General features: G+C 40.7%; 1 protein-coding gene and 1 long non-coding RNA gene across 3 annotated transcripts in view; one reads left to right on the forward strand and one right to left on the reverse strand.

The window, feature by feature from the left end:
* Positions 1 to 18,462, forward strand: part of Sphkap (SPHK1 interactor, AKAP domain containing) — a 121,398-nt gene that overhangs the window by 21,090 nt on the left and 81,846 nt on the right. For both annotated transcript variants that reach the window (XM_059278356.1, XM_059278358.1), the window contains exon 3: positions 15,900 to 16,007. In XM_059278356.1, coding sequence (XP_059134339.1) covers positions 15,900 to 16,007 — 108 coding nt within the window. The remainder of the gene's footprint in view (positions 1 to 15,899; positions 16,008 to 18,462) is intronic.
* Positions 8,173 to 18,462, reverse strand: part of LOC131923364 (uncharacterized) — a 37,061-nt gene continuing 26,771 nt past the window's right edge. Inside the window, exon 2 of the long non-coding RNA XR_009382585.1 lies at positions 8,173 to 8,424. This is a non-coding gene — a long non-coding RNA (uncharacterized LOC131923364). The remainder of the gene's footprint in view (positions 8,425 to 18,462) is intronic.

Consider the following 18,462-nt stretch of genomic DNA (forward strand, 5'->3'; position numbering starts at 1 on the left):
CTGCAGAAACCTGGGAAGAGTTTGGAGTGGGAGAAGGACCTGTCCTTCTCTCCCAGCGACCCTGGAACAGCTTCACTCACAGTCACCCGCCTAATGCTTCCCTTGCTGGAACTCCTAATATGACAAGTAGAGTCAGCTTCGCTAAGCTGATTTGTAAGGATTTTAGACTACGTAAGATAAATTATTATAAGGTTTAATTTTATATTCATTGAACTTTAAGTGCAAAGTCTCTATTGTATCCTTATAAGATCAAAGTCTATTATCTCAAAGCAGTGGAATCAGGCAACTGTCTGCTTGTGGAATCTACCCACGTGCTTGGACTACATTTCCCAAGCACTGGAACAGCATCCCATGTTTTTCTTCTCAGTGTGTGATGTCAGGCCTGTGGGCATTCCATGCAGTATTCTTCTGTGTTGAATACTCTTACATTTTCTTCTCCCTTGGACACATTGTACTTCATCTTATAATCCCACAAGAGTGGAGCATTCTCAGCTCTTGCTTCATTTCATGGACCAAAGATTTACCATCTTAGACAGAGTGGAACAAAGTCTCTAAATGGTATTGGCATGAAGAATGAATTTTTAGAGAAAATCAACACCCCAACTATCTCTTTTCATGTCATGTTAATTAATTCTCCATAAACTTGAACTTATCAAAGGCAGCAGACGGAGAATCCTCGGGTGCCCAGAGACAGTCTGATCTTCCTGTGACATCTGACTGCATTCTTTGAAGTTTCAAGCATTCTTTCCTGTGACTGACCCTTGAAGTGGCTTCAATGTGCCTCAGATATATTTGAGGAGTGACAGACCAGATGCCTCTTGATGTTTCATTTCATTCTGTAAAATGCCCTGTCACATAAACTCAGATCTTTTTGAGGATATGCAATTAACAAGAGAATTCAATTAGTATGTGGAGGCAAGACATTCACACATTCTAATCCCTATCTCTAAAGAGAGAAATGCTTGAAACAAAAACCTGATCATTACTTATCCAAAAAGCTAAGTGGTTTTACTGAGTTGAACAGTTATATAGAAACATCATGGAGAATGGTTATGGTGTTCTGTACTAGTAATGGCTCGTTCCATTCAGAAAGGAAAGACCTAGAGAATGCGAAGATATATAAAACAAGAAACAAAAGGCTGCAGTCTAAAGAAGAAAGTGTCTCCCTCTGCTCTGTAAAGCACATGGGGGTCCCTGCATGGTCTCTGTGATCCTGCAGCACACTAGTAGTCTCAAGGCTCAGGATCAGATACAAAAGAATGGCCTTGTCACTTTTTGAGAAATGGTTCGATGCTCTCTTGTATATCCATTCTACAGCAATTAAGAAAGCAAACTTCTAGCTGAGGAGCCCCCATGGAACTGGATCAGGCCCTCTGGATAAGTGAGACAGTTGATTAGCTTGAACTATTTAAGAGGCCCCCAGGCAGTGGGACCAGGACCTGTCCTTAGTGCATGAGCTGGTTTTTTGGAACCTAGGGCTTATGCTGAGACATTTTGCTCAGCCTTGGTGTAGGGAGGAGGGGACTGGACCTGCCTCAACTGAATCTACCAGGCTGAGCTGAATCCCCAGGGGAGATCTTGCCTTGGAGGAGGTGGGAATGGGGGGTGGATTAGGGGGGAAGGCTGGGGGGTGGGAAGAGAGAGGACAGTGGAATCCATGGCTAATATGTAAAATTAAATTAATTATAAAATAAAATAATAAAAAAAGAATTTCAGAAAAGAGAAAAAAAAAAAGGAAACTTGCAGGATGGGGGCCAGGGTGATGGAGATATGGCTCAGCAGCTAAGAGTACTGTATGCTTTTCCAGAGGATCTGAGTTCAACTCCCACCACCTACATGGTGGTTCAAAAACCATCAGTAACTCCAGTTCTAGAGGACCCGATGCCCTCTTTTGGTCTGTTTCAGCATTGCAAGCACATGGTATACAGACATGCACATGCAAACAACACTAATACACACAAAAACAATAAAATAAAAATAATAAATGGAAACTTTTTCTAAAAGAAAGAAAATAGGAAGTTATATTAAAATGATGTTTAAAGAGGGCTAAGCTAGAAAGTCTAAAGGTAAGTTTTTGGATCCAAACATGCCTAGACTCTGGGGTGCTAGGAAGGGCCATTTCATGGGCTAGAATAAATGGGAAGAGAAGTGCCTATGTAGGAACAGTAGAAAGAGAGAAGGAGGAACCAGGATGAGACATGTATGAAAGTCAAGGTCGGTAAAACTGCATGGCAGTGAAGGTCACACAGAAGACGACCTCTGAGCATTTAGGCCAAAACATCTGGAGTGGTGATCAAGTTGAGACCCTCCAGAGGGGCGTGGAAAGCCCTGAGGAAAAGGAAAAGGTAACCATGAGTCCAGAATCTAGAGCATACACCATGATTGCCTCCGAGAGCAATGTCACTGACCACTAAGGAAACTTCTGCACATCCTGAGCCACTTCATATGGGGGAGCCTTCAGGGTTGTGCTGAGGACAAAATGCAAATAGTGAAGGCTTCCAGCAGGGACTCATTTCCTCTGCTGTCAGTAAAAGCAGGTCAGGGTGCTAAATGTCTTCTCTTGTCATTGGGCAGTCAAGTTCACCCTGAACCAGAGAGGCTGCCTGCACCCCACCAACAGTTTCTACTTTGGAAAAATGTTAACATTGTGACCTTTTGTGGGACAGTTTATCTAAAGCTATTAATTGCAGCTTGATTTTCAACATGAATATGATTTCTGTCTGCATTCCAAAAGTTGGTATAATGGAGGACTTTTTTATGAACCCTCCCCCCTTTCCTCCAATAATTTTGTTATCCAATGACTGAAGGTCAACATGCCAGTCTGCTATATTTGAACAGGCCCAGAAGGAGCTTGCAGAACTTTTTCTTTCTTTTAAACCAAAAAAAAGTAGGACTCTGAAAGCCCAAAATAGCTTAGAATATTTTGTGAAAATTGAGCAATACTATGCTTTTGGAATTAAGTCTTTTCCTTCAGAGTACTTGCAATTACCATAAACTTTCTTTAAACTGTAAACTAAATATAGCTATCCAGGAATGGAAGGGGTCTTGAGTTTTGAAAACACAATCTGGAGTTTGAAGTTCTCTTTCTCTCTTGGGGTACTTGAGAAAGACTTCCCACCCTGCTCACTGTCAGCAGTATCAGAGGCCGTTTTCTTTCTCCCAGTCCTGTATGTAAAAACTCCTTCACTTTAGAAATCTACAGTGGGCTCTCCTCGCTCCCCAGAAAACCCTGGCAGCATACATCTTTTCTCGTTTCCTACCAGGATTATTCTCTTGCTCATAATGCCTAGGTTTCCATTCTGCAAATTACAAAGAAGAAAGAAGGATATAATTGATGTACTGAGTGCACCTTTGGCTCAGACATCTCTCTGAGAGAGCCTATTCATTAGTGTCTCCACACTGACTAGGCTCTTTCCTCCCTTTCATGGAAGTGACCCACCCTGGAAGACTTACTGCATGGCTCATGCACTCCCAGAAAAAGAACTTACATGAGCAAATACGTTTTTAAAGCTATGTGTCTACTTCAATGCTTGCAACAAGCTTTTTGTTTCCAATGGTTCCTTCTGGAGGAGAAATGTATTTGAGGAAAGAGAATTACCACTTTCTCTTAATTGTCAGGGGCCAAAAAGTATTTAATAATGAAGTGATACATCATTATTAAAGTCATGTCCTTTTGTCCAGTGGTAAATTCTGTACTGCATACCTACACAAAATAATCTAAAATCAATAGTAGCCTTTGATGCATTTTATAAATATAGATATACATTCTTCATAAGTGATTTTTCATATATTTTGCATAGCTTAGCATTGAAATAATATTTCCTTTCACTGATCTTACAAATGTACAGTGATACATTGGTTCCACACAGCCATTAAATAGCAATCAATCAACTTTCTTCTATTTATAAATCTAACTTGATTGTGTTCAAGCCATTGCTGACGATTCATAAATTAGGCTCTATTTCCATTTCCTGAGTATGTCTGCTTCTGTTGTGCCCTCACCTCATACTCTACACTCAAGCCTGGTTACACTCATATGGAAAAAGCTCTGATCAACTTGGAAAGAATTTTTTTTTTTTTTCTGGGCAGCTGACATCTCTGGGATGTGACAGAAGTAGATACTTCTTTCCTCCCTTTCATGGAAGTGACCCACCCTGGAAGACTTACTCCATTGTGAAAATTGAGCAATACTATGCTTTTGTATCAGACACTTCTGATACTTCTTCACTGGTCCCAAACATTGCTCAAGCTCTGGATTGTCATTGTCCTCTTATTCAGTCCTCAGAACTGCAGGGAGATAGATGCATTGTAGCTTGTGGGATGTGTGTAACTGAGGATTACAAGTAAACATCAAGACATGTGAGGCATGCTGAAAATGCATTGTTCATTGCTTGCCACCTGAGGGTGCATACTGGCCCAGGTTAGCATACAAAGTGGCTAAGCAATGGAGTAATAGTTCCACCCCCTTTTCCCATGAAGCATTTCCATTTTACACTCAGATACATTTTGTACGTCAGTATTATACTTATTTACCAGCAACAAGCTTAATTAAACCATGTACTGGTGCTAAAAGCATTTTGTAAGTAAGGACTCACTTGCTATAAAAAAAATTTTAGCTAAGGCTAACTTCCAGTCTGTTAACCATGCTGCACTATTATCTGAAGCTACTAAAGCCCTTCCCATTCCCCATTTACAGCAAGGGGCAGAATGCTTTGCAATCCCACACGTAACCCTTTCTTCCCCAGGCTTTCCCACCAATGGTACCTTTCACCTGGTGTTTGCTAGGCTGTGATTCCTCCTTGATAACGAGAAACTGTTTTATCCTGAACACTAAAAGAATCCCTTTATTTGGCTGTCGCTTTCTAATAATCAATTAGAACATTTTGAGTCTTAGTAGGTATCAGTAGCACAATTCGAGAATCTTTTACATCCAACCAAAAAGAATTACGAGGTATATCCCATGAATAATCATTACTCATATATTAGTATTCAGTTCTCTCTTGTAAAAGGAGACTTACACACAAGAACCCACTGATCCAGTTAAATTATCATTAAAAGGAAAATGCTACCTTGACATTTGGTTAAACGCAATGTGAAAGGTTTTTCGATGCCACCTTTACTTCTACACAAGACTTTTATTGGTGTCATTGTTTCTGCTCAGTAGTTTTGTATGCTTTAAATAGACTTTGTGCAGATTCCCCTTGAAACAGCGGAAAAGTGTTTTATCCAAGAGTAGAATACCGAAGACTCCAAAAGGAAAGTCGGCAAAGCCATAGATTAAATCAACAAGAACTTAAATGTATGAAATTGAGCAAAATCCTCTGTATTCTAGACCTGTGTGTGTGTGTGTGTGTGTGTGTGTGTATGTGTGTGTGTGTGTGTGTGTGTGGTGTGTATGTGTGTGTGCATGTGTGTATATGTGTGCTAGACTTTTAAGCTATTATCAACTTAATTCAATAAACAGTTAATCCATTGACCAAACATTCCAAAATTATAATAAAAGAATTTCAGAAAAAAATCTTAGCATGCTTCCATACATTGAAAATTCATGGTCCCATCTTAGCCACAGATGTCTTACTAAAAGATTCTTTTCCTGCTTCTAGGAAATTTCATTTCCATCAACTCTCTGCCCTGGCCATCATGGGCTCTTTTCTGTCCTTCAAATGTATACTCCTGCTTTGAGCCTCTGTTTATGCTCTTGGCCTCTGGCTGGTCCCCTGCTCTTTCCTTGGATGGGAGTGTGACTGATACCTCGCTTTATTCAGATTGCAGTTCCATATTATCTTTACAGCCTTCAGAATTCTTTTATCACAGTGTTAGAGAAGCCTGCCAAGATGCACTTTCCAAAATAGCATCTTACTTCTCTAAGCCTTCATCTGGCATAGATCTTTCCTATAGTTTTCATTATCTGATATATATGTTTATTAATTACTCCTTTGATTGTGGTCCTGCCACAATAGAACAAAACAAGACTCTACATGTATTTCTAGTCTTGTTTTGCCCACTGATTTCCCAGTCAACAATGCCTAGTGGGAAAACAGCAAGAGCATAACAAGTAGCTGAGTAGGTATAAGTGAGTAAGAAAACTAACATAAATGGCATATCCTTCTCATGATGGCATTGAAAAGCTTTTCATATGTATATACATATATTTACATATGTGTACATACTACATTGATTACTCTCCCACTATTTCTTATCCATCTTCCAGCCTTATTAACCACGCCCTCTCCTTAAAAGTCCTTTCTCCAAATTCCTGTCCTTTTGCTTTGTGCCTTACTTGATCACAGTCATCTGTGTAATCATAACTTTAGGGAAATCTATTGAAGCCTGGTGGTTTCACCAGTGGGTATACAAGTGAAGGAAATGATTTCCTCTCTTATCAGTAGCCAATACCTCAGTGGTGAGGAGTAGGGTCCCATGAGTCTCTCACTCACTCATGCCTGACTGTTGACACACCCATTCTTGTGCAGATCCAGTACAAGCAACAGCAGCTCCTGTGAATTCATGATTACAATGGGTGTGTCATGTCCAGAAAATGGCATTCTGCAGCCTATCTCTGTATATGCTGGCTCTTAATATTCTTTCTGTCACATATTCTTGATGGTACCCTGAAATGAGGGTGGATGGTATAACTGTCTTGTTTAGAGCTGGACACTTAACTTTCTCTTGTTCTCAGCACCTTGAGTAGTCATTCACCACCATTCACTGAAAAGAGAAACTATTCTGATTGAGGCTGGGAGTGGCATTTATGGGTAAAAACATAAATATTGGGCCAGTGAGAGTACACAATGTGTAGGTAAGTCATTGCTAAGCATGATGACTTGAATTTCATCTCTGGAACCCTCTGGTGGAAGAAGAAAACTAATTTAATCAAGTTGTCCTCTGTCCATAACAACCCACCACCCCCACACACACAATATACTTATGCACGGGTACATGCACACACACATTAAACAAATAAATGTTAAAAAATAATTATTTAGGGGCTGGAGAGATGGCTCAGAGGATAAGAGCACTGACTGCTCTTCCAGTGCTCTTCCAGAGGTCCTGAGTTCAATTCCCAGCAACCACATGGTGGCTCACAACCATCTGTAATGAGATCTGGTGCCCTCTTCTGGCCTGCAGTCATACATGTATACATAATAAATAAATAAATCTTTTAAAAAAATAATTATTTAGAAGACAGATTGACATTATTTCAAGAAAATTCTTCTCCCTTCTAGGGCCTATGACCTCCCACACAACAGATCTTTGGCCACTATACCTGGTGTGGACAGTATCATAAGGTCTTGAGGCCACTCAGAATGGTTGCTTACTCCGATAATGATTGTGCCACTATTGCACGAGTGTGCACATCTTACACTGCGGACTGGTATTGGGATCTGTAGGTTTCAGAGATGGCTATGTAAGACCACTGATGCCTTTTCTCCCTTAGAAGCTTGCATAGTGATTTCCAGCACCTTGAAAGCTAGGGAGGAAGTTTCCAGTTCAGACCCATCTTAACTTCTCTATAACTTATGATCAGAGTACATGCTATCTTCAGCAATATGGTCTTATCATCCAATTCTGGTAGACATTCAAGAAGAATGGCAGGAGCCTGTATTACTTTAGAGGACCTCTGGATCCTCCTTAATGAAAAACTTACAGAAGAATGTGATATCTCACACCTGGCACTGAGATTTCTGTTTAATCACCCATAGCTTTTATGGAGCTCAAGTTAAAAAATTATCTTCAAAACAAAATCTTTATAAGGAAACAAGTCACTTAAAACTAAGAGGAAATATAATGTAATAATACTATGCACCTGTTGTAACTGATATGTTTAACAGTAAAGCCTGATAATACCAAGTACTAGCATAAACTTGGAGCAACTTGCATTTTGCCATTTTGCTAATGGAAATTGAAATCAGTAAGTTTATATAAAGGCTCATTAGAACCATGTAAATTTGCCTTAATACTTAATAATGCTCATTTCTATGTGTTCACCCAGAATGCTCCCCCCAAAATCTTAAACCAAACAAAAACTTGTGCAAATATCTACAATAGCTTTATTTCTACCCATCCAAGGACAAAAACAAACCAAATATCTTTCTAATTATAAAAATAAAAATTCTCTGTATACCCAGAAACAAATACCACTGGGCAATAAAGCAAACCACTCAATGCATATAACAGCAAAATGAACTTCAAACTCATTGTGCCACGTTAAGACAACTTGTCTCAGCAAAGTCTCTAAACTACAAGACGCACATGACATTCTGGAATAGACAAGATCCTAGAGGTGGAAATAAGATGAAACCCCAAAGGCAGAGTCTGGGTATGATTTCAGCATTTGGAGCATAGGTACACGCACTGGGATTTGAAGCTCGGTGTGTCTTTACAGCACATTTTTCCATCCTGATTTCAGTAAATAGCATAGATCTGAAAGGTAAGGTGGATAGAAGGAGAAAAAGCAATTACAACATGACTTGTTAGGATTCTATGGGTTCCTGACTTTCCCTGCCATGTAACACACCTGTCTTAGAACATTCAGGTGTCACAGATGTGTTAATATACATTAGTAATGTTACTCAAGTCCAGGGTGTTGGAAAGTCCATGGTGCAGTTGGCTCAGGGTCTTATGAAGCCTATTTCTTATTAAGTACAAAGTGATCTATCTGTACACTATGCAGGATGGAAGGATTATGGAGCTCCTTTAGTAAAGACACTGATCCTCTTGGTAAGGATGGAGCCCAGCTCAGCCATCACTCCTTAAAGCCCCATCTCTTAACGGCAACACATTAGGGATTGGGTTCCAATATATGAGTTTAGAGTGGTTCTCAACCCCAGAAGGGTCACATATAAGATATTCTGTATGTCAGATATGTACATTACTATTCAAAACAGTAGCAAAATTATAGTTACGAAGTAGCCACAAAATAATTTTATGGTTGTGGGTCACCACAATGTGAGGAACTGTATTAAAAGGTCTCACATTAGGAAGATTGAGAACCACTGATTTAGAGAGATGCAAACATTCAGATCACAGCAACACATATCCCTTTTGTTCCCTATCACAGCATTGTGTGGATTTCTCCATCTTATGAACCATTCTTTGCAATTATGTATTCCAATACTCTTTTGTTTATTATTTTACCTCTGTAAATATGAAGATCAATTCCATACTGTGCACAATATGTTACCCAGAAAGCAAACCATAACATGCACATTAGAGGCTTTGCTAATATTTAATATATGAAAGAAAAATAAACTTTGGTGAGAAGACTGTGAGAACAGAAATAGGCAAAGAGGTGTTTCAGTTGGCACAGAACGAGCAAGCCAACATAACTGGGAGAGGATCAGAAGTTGAATTTCCTTTAGAGTTTCAACTGGGAAAGGAGGGAGTTTGTATTTAGACCCAAAGAGTCCAAGATGACCACAGCAGATCCAAGTGTAACAACTACCCATTAGAAATGTGAAAAGCAGGCTCCTAGAAAAGGCCAAAGCTGAAGCAAGAGACAGGAGCTTGTCATTCCTCCAGGTGAAAATTAAAGCTCTGTGAGGCCCTGGGCTCTGCAAGAAGAATGATTGATGGGAGAGGAAAGAGCAGTATTCCTGAAAGAAGTACTTATGAACAAAGCAGGGAAAGCCGATCTGAAGAAGCAATCCTCCCCAGCATCTCTGGACAATTCAAATTCGCCTTCCAACACACTCATCAAGTGCTAGAGCTTTTGTTGCCTCTTGACCCCAGGCAAAGCTAACCACTTTGTTCTTGGAACATTTGCCTGGGATTACCATTAGTCAAAGTACCTCCTTTCCTTCATCACATCCCTGGGAGTACTTTCCAAAGATCTAGTTGGTGTTTTGTGCCTATTCTTTTATTTTATTTTGTCACACAGTCTTACCTTGACTAGGCTTGCCTTGCAATTCTGATCATCCTGCCCCCCTCTCCCTAGTGCTGAGAATGCAGTGTATGACTCCATATCAGGCTTGTTCATCATTATTTCCCCAATGAACTCAATGAACATTTGCTAACCAACTGCTGGCTGGAGAGAGTAGAGAAAGAAGATAAAAATAAGAATGGCATGTCACAAACGAAGGAAGAGAGCTTGTCAGGCACTGGAAATATAAAGAAACCGCTAAGATGGAACACATACCCTCTAAATTCCATGGCCTTCCTCTACTAATAGAAAGCATGCATCAATCAATTGCCTATTTTGTTAGGTGATCATGTTTTTGTAAACATCTTATTTGGTCCCAGAACAACTTTCTCAAGTGGCATTTTTATCCTGGAGTGACTGATGCAAGAACTAAACCACAGAAGTCCATTAAATTGTCTAAATATATTAAGTGTGTGAGATGAGGTGGTAGAGTTTTCCGTCCTTCCTCCAGATCTTAGAAGCTAGAAGTAAGTCTCTTCTCCAATCTAAGACACCAACCAAAAGGGCCAGCATTGTTCTGCAACAATAGGACTGGGTTTAACTTGTAAGAGCCAATTCTTTCCTCTCTGTCTTGTACCAAAACTGTGGTGTCCTGGGGCTGTCTGTTGAAATGAAAGTGGCTGCACCATGGAGCAGAGGGATCTTTCCTCCTTATTCAGGACACTCTCAAAATTTCCAGGCGAATTGCACCATTACCGCTTCAAACTCGGGAATGCACAGCACACAGCACGTTCATTATTAGCACTCCATCTGAAATAAGCAAGGCTGGAACTAAAAATAGCAGATAACTAAATGAGCCGTGGAGAACCTGGTGAGCATCTCTCTTTTCCCACTCAAAAATGACTCCCTCAGCAGGAAGCTATATTCATAAAGCTTCAAAAACATTAAATGCTCAAGCACATACTTTATTTTTCTTCAAGCGCTCCTTCTAGTCCTTTGTCCAACCATTAGACAAAAAAGCAGGTTAAAATTGCTTAACACACTAGGCTAGATAGCTCACTGAAGCTAGTATCTTTATTTTCTTTCCTTGTTCTCTTATCGGACTCATTTTAAGGAAAAAAAATCCCATATTTATGTATGTGGGTGTGTACCTGACTGTGTGTATGGTGCACCATGTATGTGTGGGTTCCTGTAGAGGTCAGAAGAGGGTGCTGGGTTCCCTAGAACTGTAGTTACAGGCCATTGTGAGCCAATCAATATGGGTCCTGGGAAATGAACCCAGGTCCTCTGAAAGAGCAGCAAGTGTTCTTAGCCTCAAACCCACCTCTTCATCTCCCTCTTTTTTTTTCTTTTTTCTTTGTTGAGACAAGGTTTCTTTGTGTAGCCCTGGCTGTGTTGGAACTCATTCTGTAGACCAGGCTAGCCTTTAACTCAGAGATTCACCCTCCTCTGCTGGGATTAAAGTTGTGCATCACCACCATCATGTTGGACTACTAAAATATGTGGGAAAAGAGTTAGGAGTGTGAAAGGGATGATTACACGATTTGTCCAAGCGTGGTGTTTACCTCACTCAGATAGCCTGGTACAATGGTTTTACCCAGGGAAACGGGGGCCAGAAGCTAGGAGGGCACAAGAGTTAGCTGACAGAGAGTCAGAACTGGAACACGACTTGGCAATCACCCAGAGTCAAGTCCTCAAATTAGGACATATGACCCAAACGTAAGATGCATGAGATATCACTAACACACAAAGATTATGGCTTGAGTCAAGGCCTTGATATCTGAGGGACTGGCTGTAATGCTGCTTCTATGCTAAATAAACAAATTATTTGGCTCCTGTGGTCAAGGGCAAAGAGAATAATAACTTTGAAAGGATGGCTACTGCTGGCTGTGTACTTATATGCCAGGAACTGTTTCATGCCATGTACATAGGTCAGCTTTCACATTGTATCCTAAGTCTAGAGGTTTAACTCAAATAATACGACACGCTTTAGCTCAGAGTTCCCAATGTAGTATCATTTTGTTAATTATTAATATTAATATAAGTAATTCTAATCAGGATAGGCAAATGGCTCAGTGATTAAAAAGCTTGGCACACAATCCTAAGTACTCAAGTTCAGATCCCCAGCACCTGTGTAAATGGTAATGGTGTGGGACAGCCTGTAATTCCAGCTTCACAGACAGAAACAGAATGTCCCTAGGGAAAGCTGACTAGTGAGACTAGCCATAGTCATGATCTCTGGGTTTGACTGAGAGACCATGCCTCAATGAAGAGTGGAAGGACAATCACGAATGATCCCCGACATCAATCTTGGGCCTCCATATTTATATGCAACCATGTGCACAGGTACACACACAGACATGCCAACACACATGTAAAAAATGTATACATAAATAAACATAAAAAATGAAGAAAGGAAATAAAGGAAGAAAAAGAAAAAAGGAAGGAAGAAAGAATCGATTACTAAGCACAAGTAACTGACTGTCTAGCTTCAGGTCAGACAACCCCTTCCTCAGTTGTAGGAATTCCAAGGTGGGAGATGGCCAAGTGGCAGGCTGACTTTTGTCACTTCCCGTCCACCATCAAGGAAGTGTGGCAACTTTGCCCACCCTGGAAGGGCCAAGGGAACTGCAATCCAGCTACTCCCTTCTCCGCAGACTGACCTAATTGAGAGATCAGTCAAAGGCTGATGTGACGGCCGAAACATTTTGTTGGGACCACAACAGTATATGCCTTTTGTGAGTCAGTCCACAGTCTAAAGGAATGAGCTCTGAAACAATGAAGAGCTGATTCCGGTTAGAAGGATTGTTGGGCCGCATGGTAAAATAGGATTAGCCAGTGTGTTCATCTGGTGCCTGTAGCTTAAGCTCTGATGTTCCTCGGATGCAGAATTAATGAGTTTTTTGTTTCAGTGATGGCCTTCCGAATCCTGAAGATCAAAGAAAGGCCAGGGACAAGCACATGGCACCAGTTGTCTAATGATAACTCAAGTAGGCTTCAAACCACGCCGCCTATGAGATATTACAATATCATATCATCACTAAGTGGATTAATTCAGTTAAATCACTTACACTACGAAAGTTTCTCCTTCTTAAAGAAAAATGTTATCCAGGAATTTTAATGAGGAAAATCTGATCTTAAATGAAAGTACATAAAATGCACTTTTACTTAGAAAAATTGGACAATTAGAGATGTTTCAGAAGCACTCTAGATCAGGCTATTTGGGAAGCATGGAAGACAGCTATGTTCAGGGAATTGACAAATAGAATAGACCTTGGTGCCCTCAAGACTAAATCCAAGGTCAAGTCTGAACCATGGGGAGCCAAAACCCCACACCCCCAAGCCATCTGAGCTTCTAGGTCTTTATCATCAAAATCATAAATTCTGTAAAGACCTTTGTCTATGAAGTAGTAACATTGCAACAGTTATTAGGTGAGTTTTAATAGCTTGATTTGTAAATTTTCTAACCCTGAGGACAATACTGGCTGTCACGATGAATACTACAAAATTCACAAGACAAATTGCATCTCAGTCCAGAATATTTATGAAAGAAATTTTGCCTTCATATATCTGAAGCCATTTCCTTTTCTTGATTTTAGGTAAAAGTATTCCAAATTTCTATCACTGTTTATAGTTCCCTTCAAATCATAACCAAACCATGTTCTAAGAGAATAACTCACCTCTTGAGTGGCTCACACACAGCTCCTCAGTGGACCCCTCCCTGCTCCCCCCACAGCTCCTCAGTGGACCCCTCCCTGCTCCCCCCACAGCTCCTCAGTGGACCCCTCCCTGCTCCCCCCACAGCTCCTCAGTGGACCCCTCCCTGCTCCCCCCACAGCTCCTCAGTGGACCCCTCCCTGCTCCCCCCACAGCTCCTCAGTAGACCCCTCCCTGATCCCCCCTCAGCTCCCCAGTGGACCCCTCCCTGTTCCCCCCACAGCTCCTTAGTGGACCCCTCCCTGTTCCCACCACAGCTCCTCAGTGGACCCCCTCCATGCTTCCACCACGTGCTTTTTTGATCCCTTCTCATAGATGCAGAAACTGAAAATCATAGTTTACATCACTTAGCCCAATTTGTCCTGCTATTGATGGCTAAACTCACATTCTAAACAAGGTTTGCAAACTCTGTTCTATCAGAAAAATAGAAATGAATTCCAGTTTTATGCAAAGGGATAGGTTCGGAGATTTAGAGGCCCTTTCTGCTTTATGTGAAGTTAATCTATGTTCTTGACTTTTTTAAATAAATAAAAAAAATATGATCAAAAGAACTTCAAGTTCTTTCGGTATCTACAATAGTTTAGGTTTACTTTATCTATTTATGTCAGAGTTTTCATCTTACTTTGTTTTGTTTCCTTGGGGTGTGTGTGTGTGTGTGTGTGTGTGTGTGTGTGTGTGTGTTGCACATGTGTGGGCATGTGTGTATGCAGGTCCCCATGCACACATATGCATGGAGGCCAGAAGATAACTCCACGTGTCCATTCCTCAGGTGCCACCCTTGAGACAGCCTTGCTTTTCTATGAGTTCTGGGGATGAAATTTGGATCCCCATGCTTGTATAGCAAGCACTTTCCCGACAGCTGTTTTTCTAGCACCTTCTTCCTTATGTCTAACATGACTATTTATAAAATGTTAAACACTTGCTAACATATTCATTAATGAAATACAGGTGGTTTCCAAAACATAATAAACTTTGAGCCAAGGAGAATATGAGTTTATTGCGACTGTTTGCAAATCTCTCCAACTTCTGACATAAGAGTCAACTGGTCTCTTCTTAGTGCTTCTGCATTCAATCTTCTGGGCCACCACAGGTCACACTGTTTCTAGAAATGTAACTGAATACTCAGAGATAATGGGCATTAAAACAGCCAATGCTATGTTAGCGCTATTAGGAAGATCTCTCTAAGAGGAGTGAGAAGCCAGCCCCACCGCCAAGTTTAGTTGGCAGAAATAGCATCAAGTTGACCGTTCAGTCACCTGTTCACATACAAATTGTTTGTGTTATCTCAAAAGAAAGATGGAGGCTTGTCATCCTTAGGTAACAGTATTGAAAAGGAAGATGTGCCCAAGACAGGTCACACATCTGAGGCAAAAAATGCTATTAAAAAAAGTTTCTGAATTTGTGTTCGCTCTATTCTAAAACAAAATTACCATATTTCTGCTTTTATAGGATAAAAGAGACAATATTTTGTTGTGATTAAATTCAAATTCTATTTTAGAGGCATTAACTGAATTAGTCAAATCTATTACATTGCTTAAGGGAAGGTTGTAATCACAAATTAACAGATATTCACCTTAAAAGAGAACCATAATAACATTGGAAGTCATATTCAAAATCTAATCATTTAGTTACTTAAGAAATTATATCTTCAAAATATTTGTCCTTGAAAGATTCTTTTTGTCTTTGATTTGAAACCTAAGGCCCCAAACTGCGTTTATAAATGATATCTGGCTTTGCCGATATGTGTGTTCAATTTCTTTTTATTTTGTCAACTATTGCTATATGGAAAAATGGTTTTACTAATGGAACTGTATCATTCCTAACACGTTTTAACAGTACCTTAGGTATTCTAAAAGAATTGAGCTGTTTTTCATACCTATGTTAGCAAAATCAAAGGAATGAAGAATAGGCAATGCACCAAAAGTGAAAATATGATTTTTTTTAAATCAAAAGTATCCAAATTTGCATGAGAACATTAACTATAGATGAAACTTCTGTGCACACGGACACCTAGTCATCACCCCAAAACAATCACTACGTTACAAGTTATGTAAAAGTCAAGCACACATTAGTGTTTAGGGTGTTAGATTTGATGAACAAAAAGGAGCATCAATATCAACAGCAAGCTAGCACACGGCAGAATGCTTTATACTTTCTAATGCTGCGGTAATCCAGCACGTTTCTCCCTCTTCTTCTTACCCAGCTGCTGGGAGGAAAGGGGGGGAAGAAAAAACACCTACAGGTTTGTCAGTAGAAAGCTGCTTGTCTAGCTGGAAAGCCTGGCTGATCAACACTGAAAGGCTTCTCTGTGTTCCCCCAGGTTCTTCGCAGCAACAGCCTGCTGGAGTCCACGGACTACTGGTTGCAGAACCAGAGGACTCCTTGCCAGATTGGGTTTGTGGACGAGGAATCTGAAAACTGTGCTTCGGTAAGTGTGCGGCACTCTGCAGGGATACAGTCTGATAACGCGGGAAATTGGGGCAAGCACCTAAGACAGAAACTTCACAGTATGCAATAACTTCTTAAATACAAGGTCGGGAAAGGATCCTTTCGAAAATATGTGAGTAGCTCAGGAGGACACACAGCTAGTGTGTCCACATCGATGCTTCATTTAAATAGAAGAACTAATGCAATCACTCCCATGGAAAGGGGGGAAAAACGCGTTTTGAAAAAAATGACCCAGGCACAGATCCAGAAATAGAATTGTAGTAGAGGAAGAAAAATTGAAAATCTGAACAGCTCTCTTGGATTTTTTCCAATATCTTTTATAATTCCTGTTAGGTGTTTTCTGATATGAAAACTGGGCAAGAATTTTCTAGCATTCTTTGAGTTACAGCTATAATTTGAAATTCCCCTCAACCTAAGAAATAAAAAAGACATGAATTTTAATGTACTGAGCTGTACTGTATTACATGAAAAGCCTCTGTGAGGCGAGACTGGTTGTTATAGATAAACTGTATAATTCTTAGGGCTTAGAGTGTGGGTACACATTGTGGGTGTTTGGACTGATCCTTTCTAAGCATTGTATCCTGCATCGTGATTGAAATAACCTAGCTCTTACAGGGTCATGAGTACACAGACTGAGGAGCTTTTGCAAAGGAGCCAAAAATGTAATGTATTTCTTCTCTAGACTGAATTGAGAGCACCACCTCTGAGCTATTCCTGGAGGTATGTTCTGTGCCGGAATATCTGTTTCAAAAGAAAAAAATCACACACAGAAGGATGAGAATGGCATGGGATGTGCTTTGATATGTACTGAGCAGAGCAGACCTGGCAGACAGAGGGGGAAGCATCACATAGTGAGGTCTTGTGGCGCTCCGAACAGAGACCGCCCAACATGCTTCAGTTACTCTCTGTTTTGGAAAGGGGAGCAGGACACCAAGTCCCACCCCTAACCAAGAAGTTATTCTGAATAGATACCTGCTGGAACAGAGAAAACCAGTTTTCTCCAATATATACCAATCTCACTCCTCAGCAGGCCCCGTTCCCACCAGTAGCTGGCCAACTCAAAATGGACTCCACGGGAGGGGGTGCCTATTGTTTTGTTATTTTTTGCCTTATTCATCGTTTGTTTGTTTTGATTCTCATTTTTTGGTTGTGCCTGAGAAAGACAGAGACAGAGGGAGAAAGAGAGTGGGGGAGAACATGAGTTGAGTGGTGGGGATATGGAGAATCAGGGAGGAATTGGAGTAGAAGGGAAATGATAAAAATACATTGTATGAGAAAATGAATAAGGAAAGAAAAATGTTTTTAAAAAGAGTAACTCTGTTTTGAGTCAAAACTTCAGTATTCACCTTTTAGTATCTGTGTGTGGTGTGTGTGGATGGGTAGGTGATGTGTATGGGGAATGGTGTGTGTGTGTGTGTGTGTGTGTGTGTGTGTGTGTGTGTGTGTGTGTGTTGTGTATCTGCGTGTGTTGTGCCATAAGGTGTGTGTGGTGGGTATCTGTCTATGTGTGTCTGTGTGTATTGTATGTTTTTTTTTTTTGTTTTTGTTTTTTCGAGACAGGGTTTCTTTGTGTAGATTTGGTGCCTGTCCTGGAACTTGCTCTGTACATCAGGGTGGCCTTGAACTCACAGAGATCCGCCTGCCTCTGCCTCCCAAGTGGTGTATGTGTGCATGTATCTATGTGTTGTGGTGTGTGTGTGTGTGTGTGTGGTATGTATGTGTATAGGGTTATGTGGTGTGTGTATCTGTGTGTGTGTTATATATGTGCATAGGGTGTATTGTGTATATCTGTGTGTGTGTGTATGTGAGTTATGTATGTGCATAGAGTGTGTATGGTGTGTGTATTTGTGTGTGTAGTATGCATGTGCATAGAATGTGTGTAGTGTATGTATTTGTGGTGTGTGTGTGGTATGTGTGTGCATAAAGTGTGTATGGTGTGTGTATCTGTATGTGTGGTACGTATGTGCATAGTGTGTGTGTATAGTATGTGTGTGCATAAAGTGTGTATGGTGTGTGTATCTGTGCATGTGGTATGTATGTGCATAGAGTGTTTGTGTATGTGTGGTATGTGTATGCATAGAGTGTGTGTGGTGTGTGTATTTGTGTGGTGTGTGTATGTGTGGTATGTGTGTCATAGAGTGTGTATGGTGTGTGTATCTGTGTCTGTGGTATGTATGTGCATAGAGTGTGTGTGTGTGTGTGTGTGTGTGTGTGTGTGTATGTGTGTGTGTGTTGTAGATCTATGGATGTGCAGCATCAGACTTCCCATGCTTTCCACTATCGCTCTCCATGCTATCTTTTGAGACAGAGCCTCTCCCCGGGCCCAGCACTCACTGGTTGGCTACACTGGCCAGTGAGCTTCTGGGAGTCCACCTGCCTCATCCCTCTGCAGCTCCCCCTTCCCCCCAGTGCTGTGTCACAGATATGTACAAACA

Source organism: Peromyscus eremicus, chromosome 13 (assembly GCF_949786415.1).
Source record: "Peromyscus eremicus chromosome 13, PerEre_H2_v1, whole genome shotgun sequence".
Classification (NCBI taxonomy): Eukaryota; Metazoa; Chordata; class Mammalia; order Rodentia; family Cricetidae; genus Peromyscus; species Peromyscus eremicus.